Genomic DNA, 16,966 nt, shown 5'->3' with positions numbered 1-16,966 from the left:
TAATCTCTCACTGTGGTCTGTGTAGTATGTAGATATATACTGTATAAATATATACTGTAAAAATATACTGTGTATATATGCAAGTATATACTGTGCTTATTATCAAATGAAGCATGATATGTAATAAGGCTTCAGTGTTTTGGTTGATTGAAAGTAATGAAGACTGGAAAATAGGTAATATGCCTAATATGTTTGATTTGCATAGAAGTTCCATCAAAAGTTCCCTTTTCAGAGCAAATGCATTTGTATGGATGACGTACAGTAGTGTAATGGTTAAAATGTTTTGCATGTTTAATACTCTATGGAAAATAATAAATATAGGACTGATCCTGAAAGCTGGGCTGCATGCTCTTTATGGTGGGAACCCTGTACATGTACTTCTGTTATTACGTTCATAGCACTTCCTGGAGCTATAAAATAAGATATATACAAGAATCTTCATTTCTTTCCACTCTACTGCTTTTTCGCTGGGCTTGTGGGGAGACATGGACTGATTTATCAGTAGCACTACTACTTATGGCTTTTCCTTTTAAGTCCAGGATCTACTGGTACTGTGACTGGGTGCCTGGGATGGACCATGCTGAGAGTGCCACCTCAGGGCAGACTGCAAAAAACAGGGAAGACAGTCCCCCAAAATTGGTGGTTTATTCTATGATTAGATTCACCAAACTAGTAGCAAAAGAGCTTCTGTAGCACCACACTGGTTAACAAGAAGTCTAAGGTCTAGTCTACACTAGTTTAAAGCGGCAGCACTTTAACAGGGCTTGTGTGGCGTAGCTCCTTGCGCTGGGGCACTGTCTACACTGGCGCTTTACAGCGCTGAAACTTGCTGCGCTCAGGGGTGTTTTTTCATACCCCTGAGCAAGAAAGTTGCAGCGCTGGAAAGTGCCAGTGTAGACAAGCCCTAACACAGTCCCCTTTAGGCATTCCAGCACTTGGCTCCCATTGAGACAAACAAGTCTGTCATGAGAAGTTACTAAAAATCCAGTTCACCCTATTGAGATTCTATTAATTCCAAAGGATCAGACACTTACCCCCCAGGTCAATATATATTTCAGATCTTACCCAAATATCACGCTGTCAGCCAATCGTAAGTAAACTAAAGGTTCTTTAAGAAAAGAATAGAGTTGTAAATGGTTAATAGATCATAAACATACAGATGATTAGATCAGGTTTATAGCAGTGATGATATAGCCTGCTAGCTTGCAGAAGTGTCTCTGGTAACTTTCAAAAGATTAGAAAGTCCTCAGTCCATAGTTAAAATACTCCTTTTAGTTGTAAAGCTGCAGTCCAGAGCATTAGAGTAAGAATGAGGCAAAATGGAGATTTATATCCTCTCCCACATGTATGGAAATTTGCTGTCCCAAACAAAGTTCACAGCCTGTGTGTATGGACAGTTACTGACTAAGATGGAGTCCGAGGTCACATGTTCACATCACATGAGGAGAGTTACAGTAGAATCTTAGGGCTTGTCTATGCTGGCACTTTACAGCGCTGCAACTTTCTCGCTCAGGGGTGTGAAAAAAAACACCCCCTTGAGCGCAGCAAGTTTAGCCCTGTAAAGCGCCAGTATAGACAGTGCACCAACACTGGGAGAGCTTTCTCCCAGCGCTCTGCCACGACTACACAAGCCACGTTATTATGTTGCCAGTGTTTACTAGCCCTTCGAGTTAAGGAAGGAGGTTGTTCGTAACTCTGAACAAAGTTTTATGGTTGCTCTTTCAGAAGTTTACAACTGAACATTGACTTGATACAGCTTTGAAACTTTACTTAGTAGAAGAATGATGCTCCTCCTTTTTTTTTTTTTTTTTTTTTTTTTTAATAGTTTGTGTTTAATAGTACTGTACTGTATTTGCTTTTTTTATTTTGGACTTTGCTGCTGCCTGATTGTGTACTTTCCAGTTCCAAATGAGATGTGTGGTTGACTGGTGAGTTCATCCATCACTCTGGTGTTCGTAACTTTGAGGTTCTACAGTATCTGGGTTGGAGGTGTTTCTTCTGTGGCCCATTGTGAGAGTTAAGTATCCTTAATGGGCCATCAACACATAGCTGACTAATCCTGATGTAAATCTGGCTGGGGGATGTCACCCAGGAATACAACACGTGTTTAAGATACAAGTACATAGCTAATATTCATACCGTCAGATACAAAGATACATGCATATAAACAAGATAATCATACTTGGAAAATCACAACTTTTTCCATAGATACCTTACATTACATATTTTGTACAAAATGTATTACAATTTTGTAACAATGGTGACTATTAGTGTGACTAGTTATTTTTGTACAACATTGCAGTATCCATATAGATAGGGACAGATACTCTGATCCACCAGCTTTGTGACATTGCTTTTGAAGGGAAAGATCTTTCTCAGGCTATAGCTATATTATGTAGCTTTTAGCGACATGGCTGTGCCGCTACACCCGTGCCGCTAAAAGCCGCACAGTGTAGCTGCTCTTTGTTGGCAGGAAAGCACACCTGTGGACCAGCACTTTTCGTTGGTAAAACTTTTATCTTTTGGGGGAGAGTGGGGGGAAGAAGGGTTTAACACCCTTGCATGACAAAAGTATTGCTGACGTAGTGCCAGTGTAGGCATGCTCTCAGTCATACTACTGTCAATATAATGCAGCCTAGAATTTCATATGCAGCTTTATGTACAGAATATTCAACTTGGTTTGATTGTACTGAGCCTTAAAAATCAGGCCAAGTTTTAAAAATATTTCAATAGCTTTAAAATTAGTTTACAATTATATGGCCCAGTAGTGTAAACCGCAGTAGTTATGGCTGTAAATTGAATGAATTTTTCAACTTGCTGTCTTTAGACATTCAAATCAGGTCCAAAAATTGTTTTGTGCTGTAACTTAGCCCCCTCCTCCACCCTGCCCACCCCCACCTCCCCAAAAAAGGGTCAGAGACATATTTTATTAGAGATCAAATTTAAACAGAACAAAGTTGAGGTGGTGGACAAAATAAAAATTGTACCTTTTTTTGCTATATGACGTATAATGAAGGCTTTAAAAACAAAAACCTTTAAGTAGGCATGCTTTGTCTAGTCTGGAAGACTTTACAATGACTAGCACTAGTAAAATGGTGACATCACAGTTGAGAAGAGTGAAAGTTGAGCAGTTGGGAAGGGAGTTTTAGTCACTGTTTAAAACGCTCTTGCTTTTTATTAATGCATAACTTCAGTGGCTAATATGTTGGATGAAAGATATACTGCCCCATCAATCAGAGAGTTAACTCTGAAACACACGCCATCTCCTCTTTTCCCTCCACCCCCTCAATCCCTCCCCCAAGAAAAAAAAACCCAAAGATTTTATGAGGAGAACCAGGGAAAACCAGAGTTGATGTTCTTGATGTGGTTAAAAACCCAAGCAGAACATGTATATGTACGGGGAGTGGAATGAAGAGGGATGACCATTTTACATCATAAAGAAGGAAAATGCAACACAAACCAATTTTTGTCAAGTCATCTTAGCTTTTAACCATGATTCTGTGTTTCTTGACATTTGGTGTTTGATTTCTCAACATTAATATTGCATTTACATTTGTTGTATTTTATGGGATTTTTAATAAACTAATAATTGCTGTTGAAGCTAGTAAAATTCTGGATCTGTTTGTCTTAACAGCTTGTGAATCACAAAAACTCAGGAAGGCATACCCCTTAAGCCTGTGTGGGAATAGTAGGGGCTTGTCTACACTTGAAATGCTGCTGTGGTGCAGATGTGCCTCTATAGTGCTTCAGTGTACACACTACCTACACCAACAGGACGGGTTCTCACATCAGTGTAGGTAATCCATGTCCCTGAGACACAGTAGCTAGGGGCTTGTCTACACTTACATTTTATAGCACTCTAACTTGCTGAGTCAGGGGGGTGAAAAATCACCCCCCTGAGCCCAGCAAGTCTGAGCGCTTTAAAGCACTAGTTTGGACAGGCTCCGAGCGCTGCTTGGAGCTAATGCGCCTCATGGAGGTGGATTACCAGGAGCACTGGGAGACCTCTCTCCCAGCGCTCGTGCGCGACCACACTGGCACTTTAAAGCGCTGCTATGGGAGTGCTCCCACGGCAGCGCTTTTAAGTTTCTAGTGTAGACATACCCTAGGTCAGGGAAAGAACAATGAGGGTTAGGTCAGTTTAACTATGCCACTCAGGTGTGGATTTTTCACACCCCTGAGCAATGTAGTTGAGACAGCTTAATTTTCTAATGCAGACCAGGCCTTGAATAAAAGAACTATTGTCTTTTAAATGTGTTTAAACATCACTTAATTACTTCACACTAGCTAAATTTATCTCCCTTAAGTCAATTTCATCTCTTGCTAGCTATCCTAGGCCTTGTCTACACTAATATGTCATGCAGTGTACCATTTGTTTTTCCTAAAATGACTTAACACAAAAGTGCTCCAAGTGGCTTGTAAAAATGGTGAGTATCATTTGGAATAGCCTAAATTTCAGCAGGTTGAAATATTTGTCTGAACCTTTCAGCCTGAAATATTTTGATCTCATTGAGCGGACAGAATTGCTGGTATGGTTCAACTAGTTCTTCCATTACAGCCCCACAATTCACCTTCAGCCTTTTGAAATCTCTTGGAATTCATTGCTTCTGGAAGCTGTGCTGGGAACTGTGGCATAGGTACCTAGAGGAAATTGTGACTGAAGCCATGTTTACACTGCCACTTATGTCAGCAAATCTTATGTCGCTCAGGGGTGTAAATATTCCACCCCTTTAGCGACACAAGTTACGCGGGCATAAGCTCTAGTGTGCACAGCTGTGTCGGCAGGAGAGCTCTCTGCCATCGGCATAGAGCGGCTACGTGAGAAATTTTACAGTGGCGCAGCTGCATTGGTACAGCTCTCTAGTGTAGACATAGCCTGAGATTGTTTAGAGTAGCGTTCCTGTTGATGCATTTAAATTCTTAAATTAATTCAGCATGTTTAGTGTGGACACACTGAACTGTTTGTGTTTACATGAATTTAGTAGCAGATCACTTACAAACTGTTGATTTCTCTAGTCGAGGCAAGGCCTTGGGATTTTCTTTAGTATTTATTGTCATAGTATTTAAACACTTCCTATAAACTAAATCAGCATTGTGAAAATCCCTAGTGAACGTTGAGTTTTCTGCTCCTGCTATACTCCTGGGAGAGACTGCTTGCAGAGTATTAATCATCTTGCCAGTTATGGTAGAAATGTTTTACTGAAGAGGAGGGTCTTTCAGTATGCCCTGAAATTAATCAAGATTTGGATTAATCTTATTCCTGAAAGTTTACTGTTACTAATACTGTTCCATCTAAGACAAGTCATGATAGTAAAAGGTAATTAGGCTATGTCCGTTTCCTGGGAGATGTCCCACTAAAGTTCTCCTGATTAAATGTGTCCCAGATAAAAACAATATATTGTAAGATTTGATGTTTATGCACCAGTTTCTGCAGTGGAGGAAAGCAGCTAACTAGAACATCAGATGTAACAGTTGTGGAGAGCTGGAGGATTGTATGGTACCCCTGGAGCAGGTTCCTGTTCTTACAAAATCCATGATAGGCTCTTCCCTGTCCATACAGAAAGGACAGGGCTTTACTTTTTTTAAAAAGGTCTTGTGGGGAAAATAATAAAATCCATGCAAGAAACTGCATGGAACTCAAATTATATAGTTTAAGAATGAAGGCCAGGGCCATTATTGCCTACAAGACTTTAACCTTGACTTCAGTAAGCTTCAGAGGGTCCTGTGGCACCTTTAAGACTAACAGAAGTATTGGGAGCATAAGCTTTCGTGGGTAAGAACCTCACTTCTGAAGAAGTGAGGTTCTTACCCACGAAAGCTTATGCTCCCAATACTTCTGTTAGTCTTAAAGGTGCCACAGGACCCTCTGTTGCTTTTTACAGATTCAGACTAACACGGCTACCCCTCTGATACTTCAGTAAGCTTATGATGCCAAATCTGATGAGCAGACTGCTAAGCCATTCTCTGCATCAGAGCCTAAATACACCATTAGTCTGTAGATCAAATACTAAGCTTGAAAAATGTACCCAGTGCTTACTAGTCCAGGCAATAAATCTAATTATCAGCAAAACTTTGCCAGTTTCACCAAATCACATGCCCCTTGCTTGTCAGGTACCTCTTGTGACTGAAGATCCTGGTCGTCTCTGAGTTTGAACTTGGAGCTTCCAACTAAGGCTACTTCTCCCACCCACAAACACCAAGTAAAACAATTTATGCTGCCCTTCTCAATGCTGGCAATTTCTTATTAACAGTCCGTTTATGCTGACTCCACAGTTGGGTTACATGAGGACTCCTACACAGAGAGCCCTTTACTGGCATAGTAGTGGCTAAGGTTTCCTGCCTCTTGGACTGGTCTCCAGCCTACCTGAAAAAGGGAGCAGGGGGCTGAGAAGCAGGGATGCTGCAGCCAATCTGAAGACCAACAGCAGTGGGACTCCTGCCTGCATCACTACAACAACATAAGAATGACCATATGGGTCAGACCAGTGGTGCATATAGCCCAATATTCTGTCTACTGACAGTGACTAGTGCCAGATGCTTCAGAGGGAATGAACAGAACCAGGGCCGGCTCCAGGCACCAGCCTGGCAAGCAGGCGCTTGGGGCGGCCGCTCCGGAGAGGGGCGGCACGTCCAGCTATTCGGTGGCAATTCAGCGGACGGTCCCTCACTCCCGCTTGGAGTGAAGGACCTCCCGCCGAATTGCCGCCGCAGATCATGACTGCGGCTTGCTTTTTTTTTTTTTTTTTTTTTTTTTTTTTTTTTTGGCTGCTTGGGGCGGCCAAAACCCTGGAGCCGGCCCTGAACAGAACGGGGATTATGGAGTGATCCATCCCCTATTGTCCACTTCCAGATCCTGGCAGTTCAGAGGTTTAGGGACACCTAAAGCATGGGTTGAGTCTCTGACTACCGTGGCTAATGGCCATCAATGGACTTATCCTCGATGAACTTATTTAATTCTTTTTTGAACCCCGTTACATTTTTGGCCTTCAAATCATCATCTTCTGACAACGAGTTCCACAAAGTAACTGCGTTGTATGAAGTAGCACATCCTTTTTTTTTGTTTTTAAACCTGCTGCCTATTAATTTCATTGGGTGACCCCTGATTCTTGAGTTATGAGAAGGGGTAAATAACACTTCACTTTCTCCACACATTCATGATTTTATAGACCTCAATCATCATCTCGTTTTTTGAAGTTGAACAATCCCGGTCTTTTTAATCCTTCCTTATATGGAAGCTGTTCCATACCCCTAATCATTTTTGTGGCCCTTCTCTGTACCTTTTTCAATTTTAATATATATTTTTGGGATGGGGCAGCCAGAACTGCACACAGTATTCAAGATGTGGGAATACCAGGGATTTATGTAGTGGCATTATATTTTGTCATATTTTCTCTTCCTTTTCTAATGGTTCCTAACATTGTTAGCTTTCTTGATTGCCACTGCACACTGAGTAGCTGTTTTCTGACAACTATCCTTGATTATTCCAAGATTTCTTTCATTTCTGGTAACGGCTAATTTAGACCCCATGGTTTTGTATATATATATTTTTGGATTGTTTTCCAATATGAGTTACTTTGCTCTTATCAACACTGAATTTCATCTGTAATTTTTTTGTTGTCTGGTCACCCAGTTTCGTGAGATCGCTTTGTAACTCTTCTCAGTCAGCTTTGGACTTAACTATCTTGAGTAATTTTGTATTGTCTGCAAACTTTGCTACCTCACTCTTTACCCCCCTTTTCCAGGTCATTTATGAATATGTTGAACAGACCTAGTCCCAGTACAGATCCTTGGGGGAATCCTACTACAGTATTTCTGCTTTCCATTGTGAAAACTGACGGTTTATTCCTACCATTTGTTTCTTTTAACCAGTTACTGATCCATGAGAGGACCGTCTCTCTTAGCCCATGACTGATTACTTTGCTAAAGAGCTTTTGGTGTGTAACCTTGTCAAAGCTTTCTGTACGCTATTTCAGCTGGATCATCCTTTTCCTCATGCTTGTTGAATCCCTCAAAGAATTCTAATAGATTGGTGAGGCATGATTTCCCTTTACAAAAGCTGTGTTGACTCTTCCCCACCGTAACATGCTCCTCTGTGTCCGATAATTCTGTTCTTTACTATAGGTTCAACCAATTTGCCTAGTACTGAAGTTAGTCTTAGTGGCCTGTAGCTGCCAGGATCGCCTTTAGAACATTTTTTTTAAAATAGGTGTTGCATTACCTATCCTCGAGTCATCTGGTAAAGATGGAAAGAGTCCTGTGGCACCTTATAGACTAACAGACGTTTTGGAGCATGAGCTTTCGTGGGTGAATACCCACTTCTTCGGATGCATCCTTCCTTATATGGAAGCTGTTCCATACCCCATGCATCCGAAGAAGTGGGTATTCACCCACGAAAGCTCATGCTCCAAAACGTCTGTTAGTCTATAAGGTGCCACAGGACTCTTTGCTGCTTTTACAGATCCAGACTAACACGGCTACCCCTTTGATACCTGGTAAAGATGATGATTTAGGAGAGAACATTTGTGTGTGGAGGTCCTCTGCTGACAGTACCCACTCCAAGCAGATTCTGGCTTTTTTTCTTGCTACTGTTTCTAGCCCCTGTTACAATTCTTCATGCCTCTCTTTCGCCTGCATGCACTGCTGTTTGTTCTTTGTTCTCCTCATCCCCCAACCTATCAGTACTTACATTTTTTTTTAAACTGTTAATTTATATTTTAGATTTATAAAATTAGAAATTATGGCTGCAAATGATTTTGGAATGTGATCACAAAGGGATATGTAATTGGCAGCAAAAACGTATGGCTGGTTGTAGGGTTGTGCATGGTGGCATAGATTGAAAATCCTTGTTTGAAACCGTAGACGAAGCAAATAGTCCTATATGAAAATTCTGTATGCATGTGTGAGTAAACTTTCAATGCTCATAGTTTCAAAACCACAGTTTCCTTCAAGGTGGGCTTCTTAGATTTCAGTGAGATCTGTACAAATCAATTTTGATCAAACGTGTGGTCATTGTCTGGTTATGCATGTGTAAAACATTTGATGAAGCTGTTTGAGTTCTACCTGTATAACAAAATTTCTCAAACATTTGGCTTACTGTTTCAAAAATTAACTTGTGCTGAAGTGAACCATGGAAAACTTTCAGTGCAAACATTCATTTCTCAAGTTATGAGCAATTGGAAAAGGAGGGAACATGGGGGCTGGGCTGTAAGGGAAAACATATTGCAACTTAACTTTAGTGGATGCTGTCAATTTTGCTGTAATATAAGCCAGAAGAAGTTAATCAGATCCAGAGAAATTTGATGGCTAAATACTTAACAAAAATATTAGTTTACCTCTTGTAGCCTGTCAACTTTGTGGCTTCTAAATAAGAGTCCCTGAAGTCTGCTGTTGAGCTGCTGTTTGTCTTGCTCATCAGGGTGGATTTGATTTAAATCGTGATTTAAATAACTAGTCAGGAAGACTCAATTCAATCATGGATTTCTACGTAAAAGTGCATTCTTGTTATAACCTTAATACATATTCTTCACAACTCCGAGATAGATATAGGTTTCATTTTTAGAAGGTACACACTATACATTTTTAAACAGTGATTTATTTTGAAAAAATTTCAGATTAGTTTTACAGCTATATCAGGAAATGAATGATTGGTTATTTCATTCACCAAAGGTAATTGAAGAAGATATTTATGAAGTCAGTTGGACGTGAACTATCTCCAATTCAGCAGGTTAATCATTAATATTAGGAGGAGAACATCACCAGACAGACATTTAAATTGTTTTATTTAACTAAAACAACAACGTTGTGTATTCTGGATTTTTTTCTTCAACAGCAAACATATATTTTAACAAAACAAGCATATTAATTTTTTAATTTAGTTAAACATTCAAGTTTTTTTAAATCAGATTTGTTTTTGGTAAAATTGTTTAACTAAAATAGTTAAATGAAATATTAAAAAAAACCCCAAAATTAAAATCGACTGTCAGCTAGGTCAACATGAGAAACTTAAAATATTGGGCTCTGCAGCTAACTCAGTCGTCTTCACCTTCATTTTCCTGTTTGTTCATAATTTGGAAAAGAAAAACAAGCTTTCCTGCTTTTCCAGGTCTCAAACGATTTCTCAATTTGGAATGAATTAATCCAAAGGAAGAAAATATTCTTTCTACACTGGCAGAAGAAGCTACTGCTGTTAAAAGTGAGATTATCACTTCAACAGTCTCTGAATCCAAGTGCTTAAGTGATTTCCACCAGTTCACTGTGTGAATTTCTTTAAAACATCATCAGCAAACATATATTTCTTGAATGATTCTTATTCCCAAACTGGGTCTCTTGAACGGCCTGCTGCAATTATAGATTTTCCCTTCTAGTGAGAGAATGGTATGGTAGATCTCAAATTAATGAAGGCTACACTCAGACCTCAAGACTTCTGGAATATGCTGCTCAAACAGTTTCACTTTTGTTTCTACTATCTGTCCCTCCCTTCTCACATTTATCTCCAGATTTCTTCTCCTTGTCCAGTTCTATTCCGCCTCCAGCAATCTTCTATTCATTGAACTTTTTGAAACTTTGCACTTTTAGAGAGAGGTAAGGGATTGACTCTGTGTACACAAATTTGCAGAGGAACAATAGGGTTGAGGTCTGTCTCTCTCTCTCTATTGCTGTTAACAAGCATGTTATCTCTGGAGACACAAATCCATAGTTTGAGAACTGCAAAACTAAGCATCTCTGGTGGTATCTTCTAGACTGAGCACTGAGTCCCATTGGGTAGATAGAAAGATTAACCTAAATATCTATACAGAAGCCCCTGGAACTCCCTAATCCATGAACTATTGGAACTCATTTACAAAACTTTTCTTAAACATTACATGAATATATTGTCTCATACTATCGAATTAGAATTTATAATCCCTATTCCATGATGAGATATCTTTGAGCTATAATGTATCTTAATTAAAACTATCTTTAGATAGGTTTTTTCCTGAAAAAGCATTTTATCAAAAAAATCCGATTGAAATTTAAAAAATCGATTTTTTTGATTTTTTTTTAATGATTGATTTTTATCCACCCCGTTGCTCATATATGTTCCTGAGAATAATCTTTTAGTCAAAACATCTTTTCACTGCTCATTGTTCTGTTCTTTAGATATGACAGTTTTGGGTCAAAAATATTAATTCTGTTCACTAATTTTAATCTGAGTGACTATTGTTTTTAAGGAACTTCAGTCATCTGCGCTCAAGGATGGTTATATATTTCAGGATTTTCTTTATAGACCAATTACCAAACAATTCTGTATTATGTAATAAAACTTGATCATCTTTTAAAATAATAATAAACTGTTCTACATAATCAGCTCAAATTTAATTAATTGGTTCTTGATTTTGTTTTGTAGAATTCTTTTGAAGTTGTATTTTTTTTTCCTGATTCTGAAGTATATGGTCGACCACATTTGCCCTTATTTGTTTATCTTAAAACTGTTCCTGATGGCAGATTTCTCTCATTCTTATCATTGAGGCCTTGTCCATGCACACAAATTGCACCGGTTTAATTACAGTTGTTTTAAAATCAATTTAATTATACTGGTGGACATGTACATTGGTTTACAACTAGTTGACGTTGATTTCAAAAGTACTTTAAACGTAAAGTATTTAGGGAGCAGATCTGAGTAAGGTGACATTTTATAGTAACTTTTCACAGTAATAATCACTCCTTGATCAAGAGTAGATTAAAATCATTACATAAACTCACTTTAAAATGACAACTTAATCTGGTTATGGGGTCTAATAGCTGCAAATAAGATTTATCCTGATTTTTCCTTGATCTGTCTTTGTGTTGATTATTCGATGATGAAAGAAAATAGAAATTGTCATGTTTCTGACAGTAATTTTATCTAATTATCTTCTAGTCCAGTTACAAACCAGGGATCACAACAAACACAGCAACTACAGAAGCATTATGGCATTACCTCACCTATCAGTTTGGCTGCCCCCAAGGAGATTGACTGTATACTTACCCAGAAATTAATTGATACTCTAAAGCCCTTCGGTGTGTTTGAAGAAGAAGAGGAACTACAGCGCAGGTGAGTGAATGTTACAATAGTTGCTTTCTAATGTTAAAGTGTATTTCAGTGAAATGAAAAATCATATTTAAATTTAGTTTTCAAAATTAACAACATTATTGAAAGAGTCTGGACTCTTTCTTCTCAACAGTAGGAATCAGTGAAAAATCCCTCAGAATGCAGAGCTCTAACAGTTTTTTAGTGTCCCTAAGTTAAGGCTAGTCTTTGTATTTGGAAGTGTAAGTTTATGTATTCCCTCTTCTAGTATTAGTCCCATTTACTTTCCTCTATAGTTTTCCTGTTAAAACATTCTGAAACTTTGCGTCTTTCTACTGTTCATTACTGCAGGAAACATGTGAACTTGAGCAAATGATAGAAAGTTAACATCTTTGGTATGCACACACTTAAAAATGTGTGTACAGCTCATGCATATGTGTATCCCAAAGAGCCCTTATTGGCTCAAATTACTGAAATATTTGTTTATTCAACTAGAATAAAAAAAAGTGGAAATATTTGAAGACTGTATTCATTTCTGTAGCTGTATTAAAACAGATAAGATCTGTTATTAACTTCCAATGTACTCTATTTACCTTTTTATGTAACGATGATCAAAATCTTAGTAAAGCTCATTAGTTTGTTATAATTTTATTATTTGTGAATTCTGATGTTGTATCAACAGGATTCTAATTTTGGGGAAGTTAAATAATCTGGTAAAGGAATGGATACAGGAAATCAGTGAAATCAAGGTATGGATGTATTTTCCTTGTAGAGTTACTTGTATTAAAATTTCTTGCATACAAGATAATTCCAGCATGTATTCCTAGTTCAAGAGATGTATTTCACTAGAAAATAAAAGTAAGATTAATGTTCTTGATTTCACTTCTAGTAAACACTTACTAGATAGGTGTGCAAGACTGAAACTTCTGTGTTAATGGATGTTGAGATATTTTATATTTAGCTGCTGCTTAATTTTCAAATCGGAGGGGGCAGCTATTCATCTACTCAAGTGGAATTGGAATTTATTACATATTCTTATTAAAAACTGGATTTTAACTTCATGCTTAAAATTATCAACACAGTTTTATCTGATCATTTGAACTGGTGGTAGGGAGTAATAAAGTTCTTTAGAGACTGAGATAAATACAGGTTTCAGAGTAGCAGCCGTGTTAGTCTGTATCCGCAAAAAGAACAGGAGTACTTGTGGCACCTTAGAGACTAACAAATTTATTTGAGCGTAAGCTTTCGTGGGCTACAGCCCACTTCTTCGGATGCATAGAATGGAACATATATTGAGGAGATATATATATATACACATACAGAGAGCGTGAAAAGGTGGGAGTTGTCTTACCAACTCTGAGAGGCCAATTAAGTAAGAGGAAAAAAAACTTTTGAAGTGATAATCAAGATATCCCAGTACAGACAGTTTGATAAGAAGTGTGAGAATACTTACATGGGGAGATAGATTCAATGTTTGTAATGGCTCAGTCATTCCCAGTCTCTATTCAAGCCTTAGTTGATTGTATCTAGTTTGCATATCATATTTTTTTCTCTTACCAACTCTGAGAGGCCAATTAAGTAAGGCAACTCCCACCTTTTCATGCTCTCTGTATGTGTATATATGTCTCCTCAATACATGTTCCACTCTATGCATCCGAAGAAGTGGGCTGTAGCCCAAATATGCTCAAATAAATGCTCAAATAAATTATGCTCAAATAAATTTGTTAGTCTCTAAGGTGCCTCAAGTACTCCTGTTCTTTTTGGGATAAATATATTATGTGATAGAGCAAAATATAAGATCTTATTGTTTACATTGAGCTATTTTAACTTTTCTGAAGAGTTAAACTTCATAGGAACTTATTTAAATTGGCACCTAATTACTATTTTCACTGTTACTTTCTTAGTGCAGTAATGGTTTTTAAAATGTTTTTACAACGCTCTTTGAAATTGTCAGGCCATACTTTTTAAGCCACTCTCATTTTCTAGTTCTTAGAGATATGAACTTGAAAATCACATTTCTGTGTGAATTTTTACATAATATATTTAAGACCAAAGATGACTATAACTGAAAGCCTTTTTTCAACTTACTTTGTGTGTAATTGATTTTACTGTTTTCTCTGTATAGTTGGTTTTCCTTGTGTGAATGTCTACTCAAACATTAAATAGAAGAGGAAAATCCTTAAAATAAAAGTGAAAAATGAATGTAAAACCAAAATTGGCAAGTGGGGCTTAGGTTGCATGGATTTGGTAGTTTTTAATATTATACTTGCCCATCTTGTTGATGATTTTTGTCTTGGATACATTTATATTTAGTAAGTTTCTTAGAAGTAAATCACAGTTGAAAGAAATAACTGTATAATGTTGTAAACATAATTCATGGTTAATGCATACTAGATCAGATACACCTTAGTTTTTATGCAATAGACTGAGTTCCTGTCTGTCTCAGATGTGCTAAATACGTTACTACAGCAAGTTTAAGCAGAACACTGTGTCCACAAACAGTCTTTCGACTGTTAAATCCCAAGTAATAGAATGGTTACAACTAGTGTCATCGAATTTCTAGCACTAGAGTACGTATTTGTCACGTTATGTACATAGTTCCTGAGTATCAAATTATTACCTCCTGTCTGCCACCAAATTCCATTATTGTGACCTAGCATTGATAATTGGATAACTTCTGGCTATTGGTGTATTTATTTAAAATTAGAACCAACTATCATAACAGGAATAAGCTTTAATATATGCAATTTAACATCTATTTTCTGAATTACTTTTGTGTGCATTGTTATGTTTTCTCTTGTAACTGTTGTCCATTGTCTGAATGTACTTTGCTTATAAAATAACTAGTTGTATATTTGCTCCATTAGAATCTTCCACAATCTGTAATAGAAAATGTTGGAGGAAAAATTTTTACGTTTGGATCCTACCGACTAGGGGTGCACACAAAAGGTAAAATTTACCTTGCTGCTTATGAAAAAAATTATATATCTGACCTAATGAAGTATTTATAAAATGTCATATGTAAGACATGAGAAAAGTTACGTTGGCTTTGAAGTATCATGTGGCCATGGTAAGTATATGATTTCATTTGGTGCCTCAAGGAGGGAGAGTCAGTTCAAAGTAAGATCCTGGAATCCTTTCTGTTCAAGGTCTGGGAGGTAGAAGGGCTAAGTCACAAAGAGATACATACAAAAAAATTATATGAGGAATGGGTATATCTGGATTCTCAGGACTTTAATGTACAGTTACTGAAAATTGTTGTAAACCTCCCTTACCAAAGAGAGAGATGTAGGTATTTTCAATATGTCCAGTGGTTGTAAAGACACATTAATTGTTACTTTTGGAGCACATCTTGAAATATATTATACTTAGATTATAGCTGTATGAAGGATGACTATTGCACTTTCCTTTGTTGATAGAATGTTATGTTGTAGGCTATTGCTGGTATTCTCTGTGTATTTGTATAGAGTGTCTGTAGCCTCATGGTGTTTATGAACATGTGTTTTAGGAGCTGATATTGATGCATTGTGTGTTGCACCAAGGCATGTTGACAGGAGTGACTTTTTCACCTCATTTTATGAAAAACTGAAACTACAGGAAGAAGTAAAAGACTTAAGGGTATGTTGGTCCTCTACCAAAGAGTTGTTAGGACACAAATGATGATGTAAAATTAGTGAACAGAAAAAATACAGAATAAATAAGTAAGGCAAAAGTGGTTTACATCTGTTAAGAGTAGGAAAGACGGCAGTCAAATCCCACAGGATTCACACCACGGTTTTAGTTGACATAAACTGAAAATAGCTATAACTTACCTAATAAAATGGTAGCATCTAACTTCTACTGTGTATTAAGATTTATGTCAGTTACTTCTATTTATTGCCATCATTTTGAGTCTGAAGGAGAAGAAATGTCAATATAAATTCTAATGTCGTAGTAATCATTTAAATTTGTCATTGTGTTATTTGTGGATACTCTTTTCCATGTTGACAATAATACTGAACATTTATTTTTCCAGGCTGTTGAAGAGGCATTTGTCCCAGTTATCAAACTGTGTTTTGATGGGATAGAGGTAAGGTTAGCCAGCTGTCTTTGAGTCTTGTTTTACTATAATCATAATCAAAACATTAACACTTCTAGGGTTCCCCGTGATGTGTGTAATTCCTATTAGAGGTATATGTCAAGGGGACTGCTTGTGTGAACTGCTGATCACACAAGGCTGCCTTTTGAATGTTGCAAGTATTAATACTAATAGAGTACTTTTTGTCTGTAAGTCAATGACAAATTGTTACGATGTTTTTTTTAACTAGTATAAGCAAAAATTAACACTTAATTGTCCAGTCTTCAAACTCAAAATTACTTCAAAAATTAAATCTATTGCTAAAAGAGAACAAGGTGATCCTTTTGGTCCCAATATTTTCAAACTCCAGTTAACATCTCTGACTAACAACACTGCCAGCTTCTGTCTTCGCCTTGGTCTTTTGGCTCCTCTCTTTCTGCTTACCTATTTCAATGAAACACAACTTTTTGCAAGTGGTGGTTGCCTTTTTCTAGGCCTCTTAACAGAGATGGTGGGGGTTTCCAGAAATTCATTGCCTTTCAGCACCATTCCTCACAAATTACAGGACTTTTTTTTTTTTGTTAGGGGATGTTGTTGTATGGACACAAGCAATTAAACTCAAGATAAGATTTATTAAAAACAGAGAAAATAGTAAACGAGAGTTTGCTAGATTTATATCTAGATTTACATTTTAGGTATGGTATTTTCAGCTTAGTTACTGAAAAAACAGAGGTGAGTGGCTTACATCTCTTAAAAGTAGTCTCTCTGACCACCTATCAATCCATTAGTTTCCTTTGTTGATAATATGCCAACTCTGTGCCTCCAGAGATCTCTTATCAAATCCCTTTGACTGGGTTAGG

The 16,966-nt window shown here is 37.4% G+C and overlaps 1 protein-coding gene across 2 annotated transcripts in view; it reads left to right on the top strand.

The window, feature by feature from the left end:
- Window positions 1-16,966, top strand: part of PAPOLA (poly(A) polymerase alpha) — an 81,298-nt gene that overhangs the window by 14,839 nt on the left and 49,493 nt on the right. For both annotated transcript variants that reach the window (XM_065404370.1, XM_065404369.1), the window contains exons 2-6: window positions 11,900-12,073; window positions 12,732-12,798; window positions 14,917-14,998; window positions 15,558-15,667; window positions 16,065-16,118. In XM_065404370.1, the coding sequence (XP_065260442.1) occupies window positions 11,900-12,073; window positions 12,732-12,798; window positions 14,917-14,998; window positions 15,558-15,667; window positions 16,065-16,118 (487 nt within the window). The remainder of the gene's footprint in view (window positions 1-11,899; window positions 12,074-12,731; window positions 12,799-14,916; window positions 14,999-15,557; window positions 15,668-16,064; window positions 16,119-16,966) is intronic.

Source organism: Emys orbicularis, chromosome 4 (genome assembly GCF_028017835.1).
Source record: "Emys orbicularis isolate rEmyOrb1 chromosome 4, rEmyOrb1.hap1, whole genome shotgun sequence".
NCBI lineage: Eukaryota > Metazoa > Chordata > Testudines > Emydidae > Emys > Emys orbicularis.
Note: the sequence above shows the minus strand (reverse complement) of the source record. Positions and strands in the feature narration are given on the sequence as shown.